At 48.4% G+C, this 17,595-nt stretch overlaps 1 protein-coding gene across 1 annotated transcript in view; it reads right to left on the reverse strand.

Moving 5' to 3' along the window:
- Nucleotides 1-5,606: 5,606 nt before the first annotated feature.
- RTN4R (reticulon 4 receptor) overlaps nt 5,607-17,595 on the reverse strand; it is a 79,168-nt gene continuing 67,179 nt past the window's right edge. The window contains exon 2 of the mRNA XM_064466377.1: nt 5,607-7,657. Within this exon, the coding sequence (XP_064322447.1) occupies nt 6,228-7,657 (1,430 nt within the window). The 3' untranslated portion in view covers nt 5,607-6,227. The remainder of the gene's footprint in view (nt 7,658-17,595) is intronic.

Consider the following 17,595-nt stretch of genomic DNA (forward strand, 5'->3'; position numbering starts at 1 on the left):
TGCCATGTGGAGTGCAGCAGCCTATCGAAAGCTATGATTTCATCCCAAAAGATGTTACTGTTTTTATGCTTGATGACAGCTGGGCCTTTTTGGTACCTGCTGACCTAGAACAAGTCTCTCAAACTGTACTGAAGGTGGATCATTTCAAGATTTGAAGTGCCTCATCATTTAGTGAGTGGGCAGTGTGTATCTTTATTTTCATTGTGCCTCTCTCTGCCAAGGCTCCATTACCGCTATTTATAGATGCCCTGGGAAGCAATCCCATTAAAATCTCACCTGCCTCAGCATTTCCCCATGTGCTGTCCTAGTTATGGCACAAATCAAGGGGTCTCTAATTAGTGCTTCTGTCCCAAGCCAGATTCAAATGTTTGGGCTTGGCTTTATAGGGAAGGTCTCTGCATAATTTCACAGATTCCTCACCCTCATGATGGTTGTACCCAGAGTTCATGCTATATCTGGAGCTTCCCATTGGTAATCGTGACACCATGGGCCAATATCATCCCTAAGAAACCTTTGCCTGTCTTGCCTGTCCTGCCCACTCCCAACTCTGACTCTGGGGTTTTTTTATCTTTTTCTGATTTTGAGGAGGCAGAGTGGCACTAGCTTTTCTCCCTCACTGTCTAATGACAGGGAACTAATCCAGAAACACAGCTTCAAATTAGAAAACCTTCCAGCCTTTATTATTTCTATGCATCATGCTTGTTTGTAGCAAAACTCAGCAGCTCAGATAATCTTCTCCATGTCAGAGCAGAGAGATGTGGGAACACCATTTGCTCACAAGGTTTAGGAAATCCTGCTTAGGAGCAGAGATCTCATCCCTGTGGAGTCACAGGCAGCTGGGCATTTGCCCCGTGATCTTCTACGAGCTATTGGGGAAGGAAGGGGCAGGGATGCCATCTGCCTGCAGCTCAGGGCCAGGGTTACGAGCAGGTACTTGTCCTCACGGAGAGGTGACTGCAGGCACCGCTGCCAGCAGCAGGTTCCAGCCCCTGACACAGCATTGCCAGCTCTCAGCACTGTCCTGAGTCTTGTGAGAGTCAGGTTGTGAGAGTCAGGAACTCTGATGGTTCCCCAGCTCAGAGGTGTGGGGAGACTTCAGCCTCAGATGAGAAAAGCTTGGAAACATGGTCTCCAAAACCAGTATGCAGCTAAGCAGAACTCAGATGAGCTTCATTAAGCCCCACATATTTAAGCTGATTTGAATTCGAGGCCTGAGTAATGTTTTTCAGCAGTTGGAACGTTACAGTACTGCTGTCTGGAGGACCAGCTTGGAAATGGGAGTCCCCTGCCTCAGGGGAAAGGCAGGAGAAGCAAGGGCAACGCGCATGTCCTCTCACATCCAGCGAGAGAGGGGCAAGACGGGAGGAAAGCAGCTACCACAAACACATTTGAGGCAACTGCAGACTCCTCAAGTCTGGAGCCAAGAGAGACCACTAGCTCTGCCTGAGTCTGTCTCCCTCAGGGCACTGCACTTCTAGATGCCCTGCATGCAGCAAAAGGACTGTTCTGTAACACTGTTCGGAAGGCGATATGCTGTGTGCGGTGGGCAGAGCACAAAGCTACCAGGGTCAAGTGCCTGGCCACCGTCACCGCTGGCTGGTCTTGTCCTGCTCCCACCCACTCCTGGTCATCTGATGACGTGTTTCCAGCAACGCTGAGCCAGCAGCTATGGCAACGAGGGTTAGACCCAGCCCTGTGACGGCCTTTCAATGCACAGACCCAGACTGTTCATGTTTCGAAGGCTTGGAGTGACTACGGACAAGGAAAGTGAGGAATCCTTAGGAGACCACAGCTCACACTAGAACTGCTTGAGCTACATGTGTCAGAGCATCTAAGTCCTTTCCAATCAACATCTAGGATTTCTTATGAACCAGGCCATTAGCGGGGTTTCTTTCACACTGCATTTTGTCTCTCTTCCTCCCTGGCTTTGATCAAAAAGGTCTTGCTAATGGAAATGGTGTCAAAGCCACAGCATCCTTGTATAAAGTTTTGATCTCAGTGAATCACAGTTATCCATTAAAAAAAAAAACTTTCAAAACCAGTTTGATGAAATTACTTTTACATAAAATGTGTCCATGTCAGATGTTGCAGCATGGTAGAGAGAGATGGGGACCTCTGGAGTAAGATTCACTATATCTGTGTCTGGCCCCCATTTAGGATGGGACAAATCACCACCTGGGGACACATGCTTTTGGATGCCACTCCCCAATCCATAGGCAGTGGTAGAGTCCCATCTCCCTGCCCTCTGCAGGAGGATGGGGAGATGGAGGGGGCAGGCAGAGGATAAATACGCTTCACATGCTACCATGACAAGGAGGGGCATAATTGTCTCCTTGGCTAGCTTGGAGCCTGGCAGTGCTTAGAGGCGGACCTGGTAACCTGGAAAAAGCATTTCTATTTTCGTACTGTTCCTATTTGTTGCAAGGACGAGTGTGGAGCTGTCAGCAAAGGATAAGTGTGGCTCTGCAGAGGCAAATGCTGTCAGAGAAGCAAGCATGAACATAATGTCTTTCCACCACTGCTTGAAGGCCTGTATTTTTACTGCATCTTCAATAGTGGGCACTGCATTATTCAGGGTCTGCATGGTGACAATGTATAGGGGACACTATGCGCTGAGTTGTGCAGCTCTGTGCTCTGTGATGGGGAGTCTGTTCTTTCCAACCCTCATCTATCCAGAGCTGTTCTGGGTCCTCACTGTTGACTTTGTTATTTGATTTCACTCCTGGCATCAAGGATGTGAGTAGAAAATTGACTGTAGCTTGCACAGTGGGAAAGGAAGAGACAAAAAATATCATGAGATGGGGAACAGTCAACAAGGTCCTGAGCCCTGCTGGGCAAGTCCCATTTAACTCAGTGACGTCTGAGTGTAAAATAGGTCCAGAAATATCTGAAGACTTGTGCCAACCCCGGCAAAGCACAAAGCAAAAGCGAAACTGCCTTCCTTTGAAGTCCTCAAACCCTCCCCACCCTCACCAATATCAGCACTCACACTTTGCCTCTTCCAACCTCCTACAGGTGTTCCTGCTGTCCACTGCATCCCCTTCTTCAATAATTTGTCATTCAAATGGCCTTCTAATGCCTGTAAACACAGAAATTGGCATCTGGACAGCAGGAAATCTAGGAAATTAGCACAAGGGATTCTTCTGGGCTTGTGGCCAATATATAGTCCTAGGAGCCACCGAAAGCACAGCAGAGTCAAGCTCTAGAAAGCAGGAAGAGTGTCACTGGATTGGCATAAAGCAACTTCTAGTCCATTCAGAATTGTGCTAGCCTGCTTTGTGTTAACCACAAGGAGCATCAAAGCCAAACTCTGTGATTCTGCACTGGGCATGGACAAGCCCAGATCTCAGCTCTGTTTGGGGCCCATTTAGCTGCTGTGGGGAAATGCCACAATGCACAGCTGCTCTTTTTTTTCTTTTTTTTTTTTTTTCAGTTTCATCCTGGTTTTTTGCCAGCTTGTCTAGTTTCCTCATTCCCACAGAGCTGTGGGTGCTGGTCCAAGCATTTTGACCACAAGACTCACTAACTACTGTACAAGTGGGACACATGGTGTGCCCTGAGACTATAACCAAAATGAGAGTTTCCACAGTAGCCCATCACTGCATCCAGCAATTCTCCTTCTGGCTTTTCTATGGGCTTTGGAGTTGTGCTGACCCCATGGTCAAGCCAGCCTGGCTGCTCTCTGCTACCATATTTCAGCTTCAGGTGTAGGTCTGAATCCCTCAGGAGTTTGAAAGATGCTTTTGGATGAGTAGGAGAGGACAGGGTCTGCTTGGGCATGCAGGACCTCGGAAAATCCTTCAGCACTGGCATGAAGGGGACAAACCCTAGCAAGTATGGCAGAAAGCAGTTGGTAATGTGCTGATTGCTCACCTGTGCGTGTGGATAAGTATGCACACAAACTGGACATGCATGCAGGCATCAGGATTGTCAAGGCTGTCCAGCATACCAAGGCACTTAGGAATCCCAGCACAGGGCACTGACTTCTTGCTTCATCCTTTGGGCAGGACAATGTATTTGCACCAAAACATGCCTGGCTCCTCCGCAGAGGCTGATGCTGATCATGAAGCTAGGATGGCAGCAGGCCGATCTGCTGGGATCCCAGGACCATGTTGAACAGCAAGCATCTCCTGCCCAGCAATATAGCTGGTGGACAGATCAGTCACCATCTCAGTGCCAAGAAAGAGCTCTTCACTACTACAGACCTATGACACATCTTTTTGGAAGCCCCAGTGATGGGTTTGGAGGACAGATCAAAAATGCAACAGTTTGGACATTGACCTCCCTGTCATTCACTCAGGTGGAAACTTGCTGTGGCAGAGGTAGAAAGTACCCAGCAACACCCCATGAAGGTGTTGAAGGTGGTCTTGCCCACCTGGCTGCCCAACTTGCAGCATCACAGTCTCTCTGGGATGTGAGCCATCTAAGCATCCTCCCCTCTTTCTTCCCATGGTCACTGCTCCCTCCTCATGACCCATCAAGCCTAGACCAAGGCTGGCACTACGTCATGGCCTTGCTGATATCCTTCACTCCTGGCTTGCAATAGTCCCGCCGTCCTCCACGTGTGGTTGTGCTGCGAATCACAACAGTGCTCAGTGCAGCCTGGAGACCCTCAGCCTCATTTGCACACATAGTCCTCTAGTGCATGTTCCCAGGACCTTGGTACACGCCTGGCACAGCTCTTGCTCTTCTCTGACCCACACTACATTGCCACCTGCAAGTGACAGGCTGGTCTTGCACGCAGATCTCAATACCTCAACAGTCTTCCTGAAGAGAGGGGCACGGAAGAAAAGTCTCTAGTTTGATTAGGAGAAGCAACCTCCTGACAACCTCTCTGCACAACCCTGCTGTAACCTGGAGTACGTGCAGAGTGCATGGGGGGGGCTGTCCGCAGTACACGGAGTACACGGCTATATCTAGGCAGGTGCTTTACGGCCCACTGTGTGGTACAGGGGCACCCCGACATCAGTGGTTTTATTTTCATAGCATCCCGAGGTCAAAGATGGGGTCACACAGAAGGTAAAGTCACTAGCACAGTGTGTCCATGAAGCACTGGTAGCACAGCCAGGAATGGACACCAGCTCTTCAGCAAAGACAGCCTGAGCTGCAAAGATGAGCTGCATGTTTGGGAAGATACACTCTATTTCATAAACCCAAGCCTGAGTGCTGCTTCACTATGGAACTACCCTTTGATTCACTAATCATAGAGCTGAGCCTAGTTGCCTGTGCATATCAGAAGAAAAACGGCCCTGCCCGACTTCTTGGGATTGCTTACTACCATTCCCCTACCTGCAACCTGGAGTCCTCAGCTCCAAGAGGCAAGGCTAATATTTCCTGCTCTTCTGAGCATCCTGAGATATGAATGATGTCGGGCAAATGCGTGGGACAGTTCGAAGGGAACAGGAGCATTAGCAGAGCCTGTTTCGTGCAAGGAAACCCTTTGCTGCCACCAGTTAAAGACTGCATAACCGCGCTGAGTGTGTCTTATTTATTACTGTCGTGTTAAATACTCAACCTGCCTTCAGATCATGGATCACTCAACATCCTTTTAATTTTTCACCTTTTTAGCTGGTCAGCGTACTTCACCCCTTGCAGATGACAACCACTTAGGAAAAAGAAATCTTTATTTTATATTTTTTTTGTATACTTGTACACAAGTAAAATAAAATGCATATCTATATATACTGCAATCTCGTGAAGGAAAAGGTAGCATTCTTTAACAAATGCTGCCCGTAAACATGGTGTGACGGAATGAATACGGAAAAACTGCAATATTCATAAACATAGGATTAAAACAGCATCAAATTCATTACCTCTGCAAATGGGAACCTGCAATACTGGTCAGTGTGATGTCAAGTTACAAACAGATTTTAGACATTCTTTTCAGAGCATTTCTTACACTTTTTTTTTTCCTGTAAATAAACAATATTTCTTTACCATCTGATGTAGCAAAAGCTGCTTTGTGGGCAAGTGCAGTTCCGAAGACCAAAGGTATAATTCACAGGATTCAGGACAAATAAATTATATACATCTTGGTGTTTGTCTTTTTTGTTGGGTTTTTTTTTTTTTGTTTGTTTGTCACTTTTTTTTAATAAAGGCATCCAGTTAACTTTTGTGTAACAAAGCTTTCTCAGGGTGGATGGTAGTTTTGCTTTTGTTTGCAACATTTATGGAGGTCAGCAAAAGTCTAGTATTAAAGTGTCATCAACCCAGGAAAAGAGTTAATTTTAGCAGAATAACAGTAAGCTCCACACCAAGGAGGGGATCAAAAGGCTTAGGCTGAGCTGTAACGTAGAGCTCTTTCCTTGCTGGGTGAGGCGGCACTGGGCCTTTGATTTGTTCTTTTTAGAGCAGCCCTGCCTCTTTTTGGTTGGGATTGTGGAAGGTTCAATAGGCTCTAGAAACTCTGGTTTCAACTTGGTCAATGGAGGGTCTACAATGCTGGGAAAGGTCCCAAAGGGGGAATCATTTATCTGCTTGTTGCTGCCATTTTTGGAAGGGTCTGTCTCAACGTACTTGGTTTTGGACATGTTCTCCTTATCCTTGAGAGGGTTGTTGGAGGATGGCCGGCTGCTGTGGGAAGAAGGACCTGACTTGCCTTTAGCTTCATAAATAAACGATTTATCCATTTCTGGCTGGCAGCACTTTGGGGAGCCATCACGGGAACCAAGAGGGGGGACCCCGGTTGGCAGTTTACCAGATCTGGTCTTAGTGCTAAAAACGCTTGTTCGTATCTGGTTGAAGGAGTCGACGCATCCTTCCAAGTCGGCGCTCTGCAGCCTTTTGAGGTCTCTCCCTGCCAAGCGGGGGGGAAGATGGCACTCTAGCTCTGAAGACGATCCTTTAAACTGCTTAAACCAATTCCAGAGAGACCGAGCCTGGCAGTCACAGATCCACTGGTTGCCATTCAAGCGCAGGTACTGGAGGGACACCAGGGGAGCCATGGTTTCCCCCGTGAGCACAGTCAGGTTGTTGTTAAACAGATACAAGGTCATCACCTTCCCAAGGTCATGAAAAGACCGTCGATGGACCAGGCTGACCCTGTTCTGGTGCAGAAGCAGCCGGTCAAGGTTGATTAGTCCGCGAAAGACGTTCTCTGACAAGCTCTTGATTTTGTTACCATGCAAAAACAGGTAGGTGAGGTTTGCGAGATCTATGAAGGTGTCATCCAGCAGGTTCTGAAGGTTATTATCCTGAAGGTAGAGATATTGCAAGGAGAATAACCCTCGAAAAAGCCCTGTGGAGAGCTCCAGGAGCCCACAGCGATCCAGGTGTAAGGTGTGGAGGTGAACAAGACCCCGGAAAGTGACAGGGTTGATAGATTTCAGGTTCGTGTTGTCGCTGAGATCTAACTCCTCCAGTTTGTTGAGCCCATAGAAGGCCCCAGGCTCAATGAGGCTGATGTTGTTGGAGTGAATCCAAAGAATCGTCATGTTGCGGCAGGAGGTGAAGCTGGTGGACCTCACAAGGGTTATCCTGTTGTTGTGCAAGAAGATGCGCTGGCTCTGGATGGGTATCTCTGTGGGGATTGCTGTCAGTCCTTGCTGCTGACAACTTATTGTAATCTTCGGTTCACTGTAGCATACACACGCCCCGGGGCAAGACTCTACTTCTGACTGGATGTTCAAGCAAAGCACCAAAATCAGCAGTTTGCTTCCTAAAGGATAACAAAAATAGTATGCAAATTAGCCAGGGCCATGGGAGAGCACTTTCCTTTGCAACTAATAGATGAGCCTGCAAATCACCCTTCTAAGTGTGTTGCCACTAACCACAAACAACATATGCCAGGGGAGCCAAACAATTAAAATGCAGAATTAAAAATGCTCTACCACTCAACACAATAGCTAAAATCAATATACATTTGTAGCGACAATGTCTGAGCACCTCCTCAGCCTTTCACACTTTGGTGGCGAAAGAGACTGATCTTTATGTATTTGTGTCATGGGTCCTGAACGCACATCTAACATAAACGCTATTCTGAAGAGCTTACCTCTGAGCAAAGGGGCTGTCTTCTGGGGGGCCACTTGTCTCTGCCAGAGGCGCATTTAGCACAATTCAGCCTATGGGAAAGCACCTGCCCAGCTATGGCTGATGCCTGCAGCCACAGGGCTGTACCGGCAACTCTGCGCCCCATTCCAGCAGTGCCCGCAGCTCCTTGCTTTTCAGCATCATTGAACAACTCTCCAAAACAAGCAGGTGTCCCCAGATTGCACTCAAAATGAAAAATGGAGATGTGGCTTTTGTGACTTTCCATGGATAATTTCTGACTGATCTGATCTTCCTGGAAGAAATAACTGTGAGGGATTCCCAGCATAACTTATAGGTCAGACCTGCCTATCGAGGTCTCGGGGCCAAGAGCATCCTTTCCTTCTCTTGGTCAAACCTTTATGCCACGTATTCTTGCTTCCCTCCCTCTCTTCCCTTTTTCCCTTTTAATCTGTGCAGCCACCGAGGAACAGAAGAAAACAGCATGTTTTTCCACAGAGGGCGGTACTGTTGTGGAGGAATTCATGTGCAATGCTTGATTCAGGGATTCCTCAAAGTTTGCAGGGCCGAAGTAGGTTTTGTGTGTCCCAAGCATGCACGCAGCCCACCAGGGTTGAAGAGGCCCTGTGAGGAATATTTTTTCATGGCAATGACCACCCGCTTCCTCAGGAGCTGCACAGGAATCACAAGAAAACGTTTTGATTCACCAAATTCACCAGCCCCAGCTGCGCTGCTGGGAAAAGGCCTGGAGGATGCACAGGGATAGGCAGAGGCTGTGCAGCCAACGTCATCTTCTGAAAGGGTACCTGGGAGTGAGGGTCAGCGTGAACCTCCAGCTGAGAGACCTGCTGTTTCCTACCTATGTCGGGGAACGCGGGGGGAGAGACAGTTTTAGCAGCGCTTTACCAGCAATTAGCAGCAAGTAATTAGACTGCTTCCTCTAAACCACATACGGGAGCTAAAATGAATGGGCAGGATCTGTAGCAGCAGGAGGCTCCCTTTGTGAAATACCATGTCCGAGCAGAGACATGTGTGTCTCCTTCCCAGCTCATCACAGCACCTCTGGCAAAAAGACACGTTCCTCCCCATCACTGGGGATCCCCAGCCCCGGGACAACAGCAGCTTTCCCTCTTCGCTGTTGTGGGAGGTTTTTTTCTTCCTTGAAAGATGGACAATGTTTTTCAGGCATATTGATGCCTCATTACACCTTAAGGTAAAACAGCAGAGTTCAAAAAGTCAGGCAGAAAGAGGCAATGAGGCAGACTGGGGCAAACTGGGGAGACTGGAGAGAGCCCACTTACTTTCAGCCATGCATGCATGGTGCGGCGTGCTGGCTCCCATGGAGCCAAATCCTGGAGGCAGAAGAAAAGCCTCTCACAGAAAAGCCTGAACGGCAGTCATGGGGCTAATGAAATCACATCATCTCTGTGACGAAGTAGCAACTTCAAACCCCAACAATAAAGGAGTAAATCATATGGAAATCTCACCAAACTGTTTACCGAAGCAATAAAAATGGTATTGTAGAAGCCAAGGCGGGAAAGTCACTTTTCTGCAATAACAGGCTGGGATCCCAGGCCTGAGTTTCACTGTAGTCAAATAATCACTGTGTGCAGCTAATAAATCTCTGGTGATCCAACAGTCCAATATGGGCAGAAGACTCCTATATATCATAGTCCGCATGGGAGTAAAAATAGCAGCTCAGCATGCAGAGATAATTTGAGCCTGATATTATTAGCTGCTGAGCATCCCTGGAAGGCAGTGTGTTGAGTGCAGTATTATGACACATTCTGGCTGGCTTGACATGTTTTGACATATCACGTCCCATTGTATGGAGCAAAGTAACACGAGAGAACTGAAATCCCCTGCTGAAGACATGTCACACCAAGAGGAGACTCTTGGGAAATTAAAACAATGCTGGCAACTCTCTGACCAGCACGATTCCTCTCCAGCTGATAATGAAAACCGGTAGCCAGAGAAATACAACTTTCTGGAGCCTCTTTGTTCAGTTTCGCGATTCAGATGATGGGGGCTGTGGTGGCAGTGGAGCAATGGGATTCACCCAGCTACGCAACATCACCCACCCCAGCAAAACAGCGCTTGCACTACACACACTGCTGCAGGCTCCATGGCTCTTCCCAGCTGCTCCTCCCTGCCTTGGCAACACTGCAGGGGCTACAGCCTACTTGGGGAAAATCCAACCACAAGCCAGATGCATCCCACAGGCCTTATGACTATGTGACACGCTCACAGCAGAGTGAATGCAAAGAACCATTCCTATGGGAGAGGAATCACAATGACAACACTCCTGTTCCAGCTCCTAACGAGGGGAGGCAAGTGCATAATAAATACACGTCTACACGGGGAGCGACAGAGAGAACACGAAGCAGCTGGCAGAACAAGCAATGCGTATGAATACCGCCCTGCCCCGTGCCGCTCCTCCCAACAGCCATGCTCCTGCACCCTCTGGATCACTTGATCGCGTGTGCCCTGAGCGTGCACCATCGGCCCTTTCCTATAGACAGAGCTGCCATGGGGCTGGGGAGCAAGATCCTGTCCCAGCCTCTGGGTGTGTGCACAGCTGGAGGAACACTACAGCTTCCCCCCAGCAAGGGAAGGGGCAAATCCTGCACTGAACCAGTGGAGCAGCGTAGGGAAATTAATTACAGCCTGTGTGCTCTAATTAGTGACCTGGTGTTCTTGTGCTGCTTGGATTAACAACTTCTACCAGAGACAGTTACTGTCAATCATCTCCCAAAGCTTTTTTCCAGTTAGTTTCCTGCCATGCAGCTCAGCCATGTCCTAGCCGATCCATGACAAAGCTCAGCACCCAGCAGTCATCGTAGTTCCCCAGCCAGCGCAGGGCCTGAAGCAAGTGCAGGAGTGGGCACAGTCCACAGGCAGCCTTGGGAAGTCAGGGTGGTGCTGCAGGCCCGGACCATGCCTTGGCCTCCTCCTGCTTCTCCAAGGAGCTTCTCCATCACTGCTGGTCAACCAGTAGCTGTGCCTTGTGCTCAGTGTGTCCCAGGCCACCGTGGCCACCAAGTGCCATGAGCCATCCAGACCTTGCACCAGGGTAGATTCATCCGTACAATTCCAGGCAAATAATCACCTTGCTTTTTCCGACCAGGTGCCAGGTGACTACTTTAGGACAGGGATGAGTACAAGGCAGGGATCTGGGACAGGAAGGCTGCTAAAACCAAACCTCCTCCCCTGCTTCACAACCACCATGTCCAAGGGCTTGTCTAGCTGAGGTGAAGGCAGCACCCAGGGAAACCAGTCCATCCCCAGAGAGGCTGGGACACATCCTGGCAGTGCTCAGACCCTGTACACTGTCCTGAACACCATGCTGCAACTTATTTCCCTTGGCACAAAGCAGAGGTGAAGGATGAGGACAGTCAGAGAGCGGCCAGGCAAAGATCACACAGACACAGCTTAAAACTTGCCAGGAACAGTGTGAGTGTCACAGGCTTCTGCTCCTCTTGGGAGGCAGCCAGTGTCCATGATGCTGAGGGGTCCCTGTGGGTGCTGCCCTGAGCAGAAAGGTCAAAGCCCTGATTGAGGGCAGATGACAACAAGAATCTAGAGCAGGTGGGCAGAAAGACTCCAGCTACTCCGCAGCCTGGCTGGCATGTGCAAAAGCTATCGTTTGTTTTCCTGGAGTGCTGGCTTCAGCTCTGGCTGTGGGCTCCTTCCTTTTCCATTAAAAATACACCCTGCCCTTAGGCCAGAAGTACGGGACATATTCACTGGTGTCACAAGGAGGAGGGAGGTCAGAAGGTCCACTGTGTGTCCGTTCCCAGAAGTATGTGCCAAGCCCAGCTCCCAGTGGGGAACTACAGCGTCCTTCCCTCAAGCTGTCAGATAAATCCATCCAGAGTTTTGCATATGCAGTGTGCTCCCACCACTTGATTGACACCGGACCCTCCACCACCTGCTGGACTCTTCCACCTGCAGGATTCAACCTTAGTGGCCACCCCTGAGTAAAAGGGTCTTGACATGACATCCATTCCCCCATCTCTTAGACAAGAAGCCATTCCTACCCCTTCCAGAATATTATTAAAACCTAACTGGATAGTTCCAATCAAAAGCAAAAGATGAAAGAAAATCCAGTACTTGGAACCTTCAGTCCCTCCAAGACTTTGGCTTTGAGTTTAGTATTTGTTCCTCCAGAGCTTTCTTAAAAGCCAGAAACCTCCTTCAGTCAAACTGCCGCACTTCCCCTTTGCCATCTCAGAAGTGTTATGACTCATGGAACTGGGAAGCAATTAAAGTGGGTCCATTATCTGTCTTTCCGCTAGTCCCCTGTGCGATCACATTGTCAAACATGGCAATTAGAAAGAAAAAGGCTCCGGGGGCCTCTAATAGATGCTTTGCAAACTTTTTAAGAGGCCAAAGCAAAATGCAATTTTCTGCAGTTTGCAGAGCCATGGCCTTTCTCTGCGGCTCTGCACTTGTCTCTATTGATTTGGAGATATTATAATGTGGCTTTCCTACAGTGGGGGGTCAATAATCATTTGAATTCTCTCCTGGTTGGGCATAAAGGGAGTACTTCACAATACAAAGCCCTTTGCTGATGCATACAGCATTTTGCCTTTGTTTATAGTACGGAGACACTATAGCTGCTTAATTCTCTGTTCTGAACTGATATTGTTTGAAATTCAGCACATGGCTTTGAAAGACACTCTACAAAGCAGCTTCAGTGGCTCCCGCTTTGTCCTGTGGCCAAAGGTGTGTCTGTGTGTGTGAGTGTGTGCGTGCCAAAAGGAAGAGGGCAGCACTTTTATGCATTTCAAGTTAAAGGCGAACTGAGAGATGAATGAGGAAGGAGAATTGGTTTGGATGAGTCTCACCCCAGGCTGGAGTTTCTCTCCCTTCTGCTGCCTCCTCCCTCTGCTGCAGAGAGGAAGGCTGGTTCATGATGCGCAGCTGGAGTGGCTTTAGGGTGAGAAGGAGGGGAGAGGAGTGATGTTCTGCCACTACACAAGCACCTGGGAGAAGCAGTGTTGCAACTCTGGGGCACTGAGGACCCAGAGCAGGTACGAACCGAGCAGGTCTCAGCACACAAGTGCCCACTGCCACGCAAGCATCCTCAGCCAGCTGCAGCATAATGTTTTTGGGCTGCTGCAGGGCCTGTGGCATATCTGCAGCTCCATGGGGGTGTCACGGTGTCAGGCACCCCTGTCAAGGCGAATAGTCAGTGTTGTCACTGGAGCGAGCGAGCTGACCACAGCTCTGTGCCTGCTCTGGGCTGCTGAATTGCTCTCCAGGCTCAGCTGACTGGGTCAGCTCTACCTCCTCAGGCTGTTGCTGTAGCTCGGAGTCCCACTTCACAGCCAAACACCTATGTCTTGTTCCTGTGCCGAATCCCATCTGCCTAAAAGTAGGCAGCTAATTCTCTTTCAGACACCCATGAGGGTCTGAGGCACCAATACAAGTGCTGGCAGATTTGAGACAGTTCCTGTAGACCTCTGCTCTTCCAGCAGCTGGAGCTGGGTGTGATATAAATGGCAGCAGGCAGCAATGTTTAGGTACCTGAATTCCACCCCTAACCCCTATAGGTACAGACTCTGATCCCACATGCTCTGGGACTGCATCCAGATCCATTAACCTTTGGGACCGTCGTGCTCTTCATTCCCTTCGGCAGTACAGCCTCAGTCCTGCTCTTTGGTATATCCAGACTCTACCCTGAACAAGGCAGGATTTCAGCAGAAAAAATACCATACGTGGTTAGAAATGAAAGGTCATTTCCGTAATGCATCGAGGCAAGGGATGGAGGCAATAGATGTGCCATTTCCTAACTTGTAGGTGTTCATCTTTTCCCCCTAAATCATACTCCCTTAATGTGATTTTTTGACTTAATATTGTAGGGATATTTTTAAGGGAAGAAGGTAAAAGCAAGTTATATCATGTGCAATTCTTAGAATCCATCCTCACAAATCTCCAGAGGGGTTTAATGCTGATTCTTCAGCATTGCTTAGGGCTGCACTACATGACTCATTACGTGAGCTGAGTGCAGCACAAACCTTAACCAGGGCAGCTCCATCCGTTCACGGGCATGTGCCGAAGCAGCTCCCAGCTGGAGGTGCTCCCCATCCCTGCCAGGGGCTCTCCAGCGCTCCCAGCATTTTGGCAGCAGCATCAGTTTAGCCTAACAACATTTGGGCAGGGTTATACTTCTGGTGGTTTGCCAGCACTTTCCTCAGCACCATCAGTGAGAGAAAGGAAAAGGTGATAGTTAACAGTTTCTATTTCAGCCAATTTGAATATAAATTTGATAAGGAGCAAAAAAAAACAAAAAGGAAAAAAAAAAAAAAAAAAAACACCTCTTTTCTAGCCAGAGGGTTTTCCTCCTGCTGAATTTCAAAGTCTTGCTGCAAGCCATGGAGGTGTGAAAGAACCTCAAAGAAAAGGTCACATGACATCTACACAGGGGAAAATATCAAGGGATTTAAATATAGGAGTCATTAGGTCCCTGTATAACAATAACACTAATATAAATTATTATAGTCTAGTAATGCCCTGTGAGGCCAGGAAACGAGAAAGAGAAAAGCCCTCGTCATAAGAATGTGAGAAGAGCTGCACTGGAGCCACCTAAGGGCCCATTTGGGCTGGTCCGCCACAGTGTTCAGGAGCAGATGCATATGGAAAGGCAGTACTAAGTGGTATGAGCATTGCCTTGGCATCTTCCCCAAGCTCCAGGCAAACAGTGGCCCAGGGCCTGCCCGAGGCAGAATTTCCCTGTCTCCTTAACAGACTATGAAACCTTCTTTCCACTCTCAGGTTTTCTCCAAGCCCTAGGTCATTGTAGGAATGCTACTCCAGCTATTTCTGTTGTACTTCTCTGCATCTTTTTCAGGTCCTCTTCACTGTTGGGATGGGAGAACAGTACCCGGGATTCAACTGCAGCATGGACTTATGCAGAGGTTTAAATGTCCTGCTCTGTCCCTTAGAGCTCCTGCACTCTGCCTGCCATCGTTCAGCATCAAGCTGAGCTTTTCAGAGAGCCCTCCACAGTCCCCAAGATCACTTTGCTGAGTGTCAATAGCTCATTTAGAGCCCATCATTGTCTTTGTTTAGGTAAGGGTCTGGGCTGTTTGCCAGTGTACATTACTTGGTATTTATAAATGCTGAATTGCATCTGCCATCTAGTCTGTGGTTATGAATTTTACTGTGAAACCCCTTGCTGCAACAAATCATGTGCCCAAATATCCACTATCCTTCAAGCAGAAATATTATCATAGTTCACTGTTGTGCCCAAATCTTAAAATGTAAGCTGGTTGTAGCAGCGACATCTTCCTGACCCAGCAGCCAAGCTGCAGCAGTAGTTCACAAAAATAAGGATACTCGGTAATCCCTACCGACCAACACAAGTTAAAGAGGCTTCTTAAAATGGTTTACATAAAAAGAGGAGTAAACTTTGCTTATGTCTTCGATATGAGGTTATTCTCTTAGGCATTAAAAAGCTGACCTAGTTATCAGTGCTTCCTATGGACAGGCATAGGAAAACCCTATGGATATCCTAGGCCATGCTTCAGTCAGCACTCTTGCCAGCTCTGTGGTCTGCCACCTCACCTGGTGGGACTAAATCTCTGCCAATTCTATCAGCAGAGGCAGAATTTTCAGCTGTTCTCATGTAAGATGTAATAAATCTGCATGTTTTCCATCTGTCTTATTGCCAACTATCTATCCCATATCTGGAAGGGAAAAGTTTATGACCTTTTAAAGGGAAAAGCTTATGACCTCAAAGTAAAAACATGGAGAACTGTAGAAAAGGCCTCTTATGTGGGTTTATAGCATTTAGTCTCGGACCTGAAACGGTTCAACCCTGGTCCTTTCCATGCAGATAGTGTAGGTCCCAGATGCTGCTGGCCCATCCAAGCTCTCCCAGTATTCCCTTTTTCTTCCTCAGAAACAAGCTGGTTTCCCCACTATATGCAGAAGTCTGTCCCCTTTCAGGATGTGATCATGTTGCTTAACACTGGAATACCATGCCCATGTTCAGCTCTCTTGAAGACATAACACAAAGTCTTGGTTTTGCCTTGCACCTGGCCCAATCTAGTGTGCCCCCCACCAGCGGGACGCCGCAAAGTTCCCTGTACCATGGCTTCCCCCAGGGTAACCCCAGCACCAGCCTCTATACCCACTAGAGCACATGGTATTTGTAGGGATCTGGCTCCGAGCAGCGAGTCTGACATGATACCGTGCCATTTACCAAATACTACGGCAATAGCTGGAGGAGAGGCAAAAATGCCACGCAGATATCCAATGCAGGGGACTGTCTGTGACAAAGGCAGAAGTCCAGGGCAAACATCTGATGTGGATGTCAGATGAGAGGCAAGAGGTCTGGGCAGAAAATGCCTAGTGCCCGAAGGGAAGGTGAAAGCACATGGCCTGGAAGGAGCGTTTGGAGCACCTATGGCACCCCTGGGAGAAATTAGCACGGAGAAGGGAAAAGGAAGGGGATTGGGAAGGCTGCAGGCTTGCTGCAGGGCAGCCAGCAGAACAAGGGTAGACAGACACCTGCAGAAGCCTTTCCTCCAAGTCACGGCCACCAATGGCATGTATCATGATAGCTGTCCCTGCCACACTGCCTTCTGCAAAGTGTCATATGACTAAAATCCATACCCAGCCCAGTAAATCCCAGCAGATCCCAGGCTGCCTAAGAAAGCAGACCAAAACAAGCTGTGGCCAGTCCCCAGCACAGTGGGTGAGGGCATCATACGCGGTCATGACCCTCATTTCTACCTTATCTGGATAGGACACATCCAGCATATTGCATGAACAGGGTCATATATGATATTGTCACCATTCAACCCTCACACTGTGAAGAATGAAGTGAGAAAATACGTATTGTGAATCACATCTAGCTCCTACACAGTTTAGTATTATCTGTGCCGTATTTTTAAAAAATCAGGGATAAACAGGTGTCCAAAGGAAGTAAACTCTGGTTCCTGAGATGACTTAGATCTCCCGTGGAGCCCAGAGTATCTCAGGAATGCTTCAAAACATTATTACTAAGAAGCAGAGTTTCCTGCGTATCCAAACCTGGCACTGGTGAAAGCACTGTGTGCGAGTGACTCACAGAAAGGAGAGGTAAAGCTCCAGATGGCATTTACACCTGCTCTCCCCCAGCCATCTGGGACTGCACCCCACCCGGCAGCTGCAAATCCCACCCCCACATCTTCAGCACTGGAAGTGCCCCATTGCACCAGGCAGCATTTTTCTCGGTTTTCCTCTAAAATGACACTTATCTCAGCTTTTGCTTACAGACCCAGCATCTGCAGATAATGTGGAGTGGAGAAATGAATTCTAGGAAAGAGCCTGGAAGGAAAAGCTGCTCCCAAAATTTCCCATGACCTCAGTTTGGTTGTCTGCATGGACACAGACAACACTTGCAGCTGCAGAAATAGCTTGGGAGCTAATGTGCCAGGCAACACAAGTAAGGTGGGGAGAGGGAAAGCATTTTAACTTCAATTTTAGACGCAACCACTTTTTCAAAGACCAGCTAGAAATGAAAAGATGAGATCAGACATGGTTGACTGAGGGTCATATTTCTCTACCCTGCTCACAACTTGATGCTCTCCTTTATGAGCCTGGACGACCGACCCA

The sequence above is a fragment of the Phalacrocorax carbo genome, chromosome 15, assembly GCF_963921805.1.
Source record: "Phalacrocorax carbo chromosome 15, bPhaCar2.1, whole genome shotgun sequence".
In the NCBI taxonomy this organism is placed as follows: domain Eukaryota; kingdom Metazoa; phylum Chordata; class Aves; order Suliformes; family Phalacrocoracidae; genus Phalacrocorax; species Phalacrocorax carbo.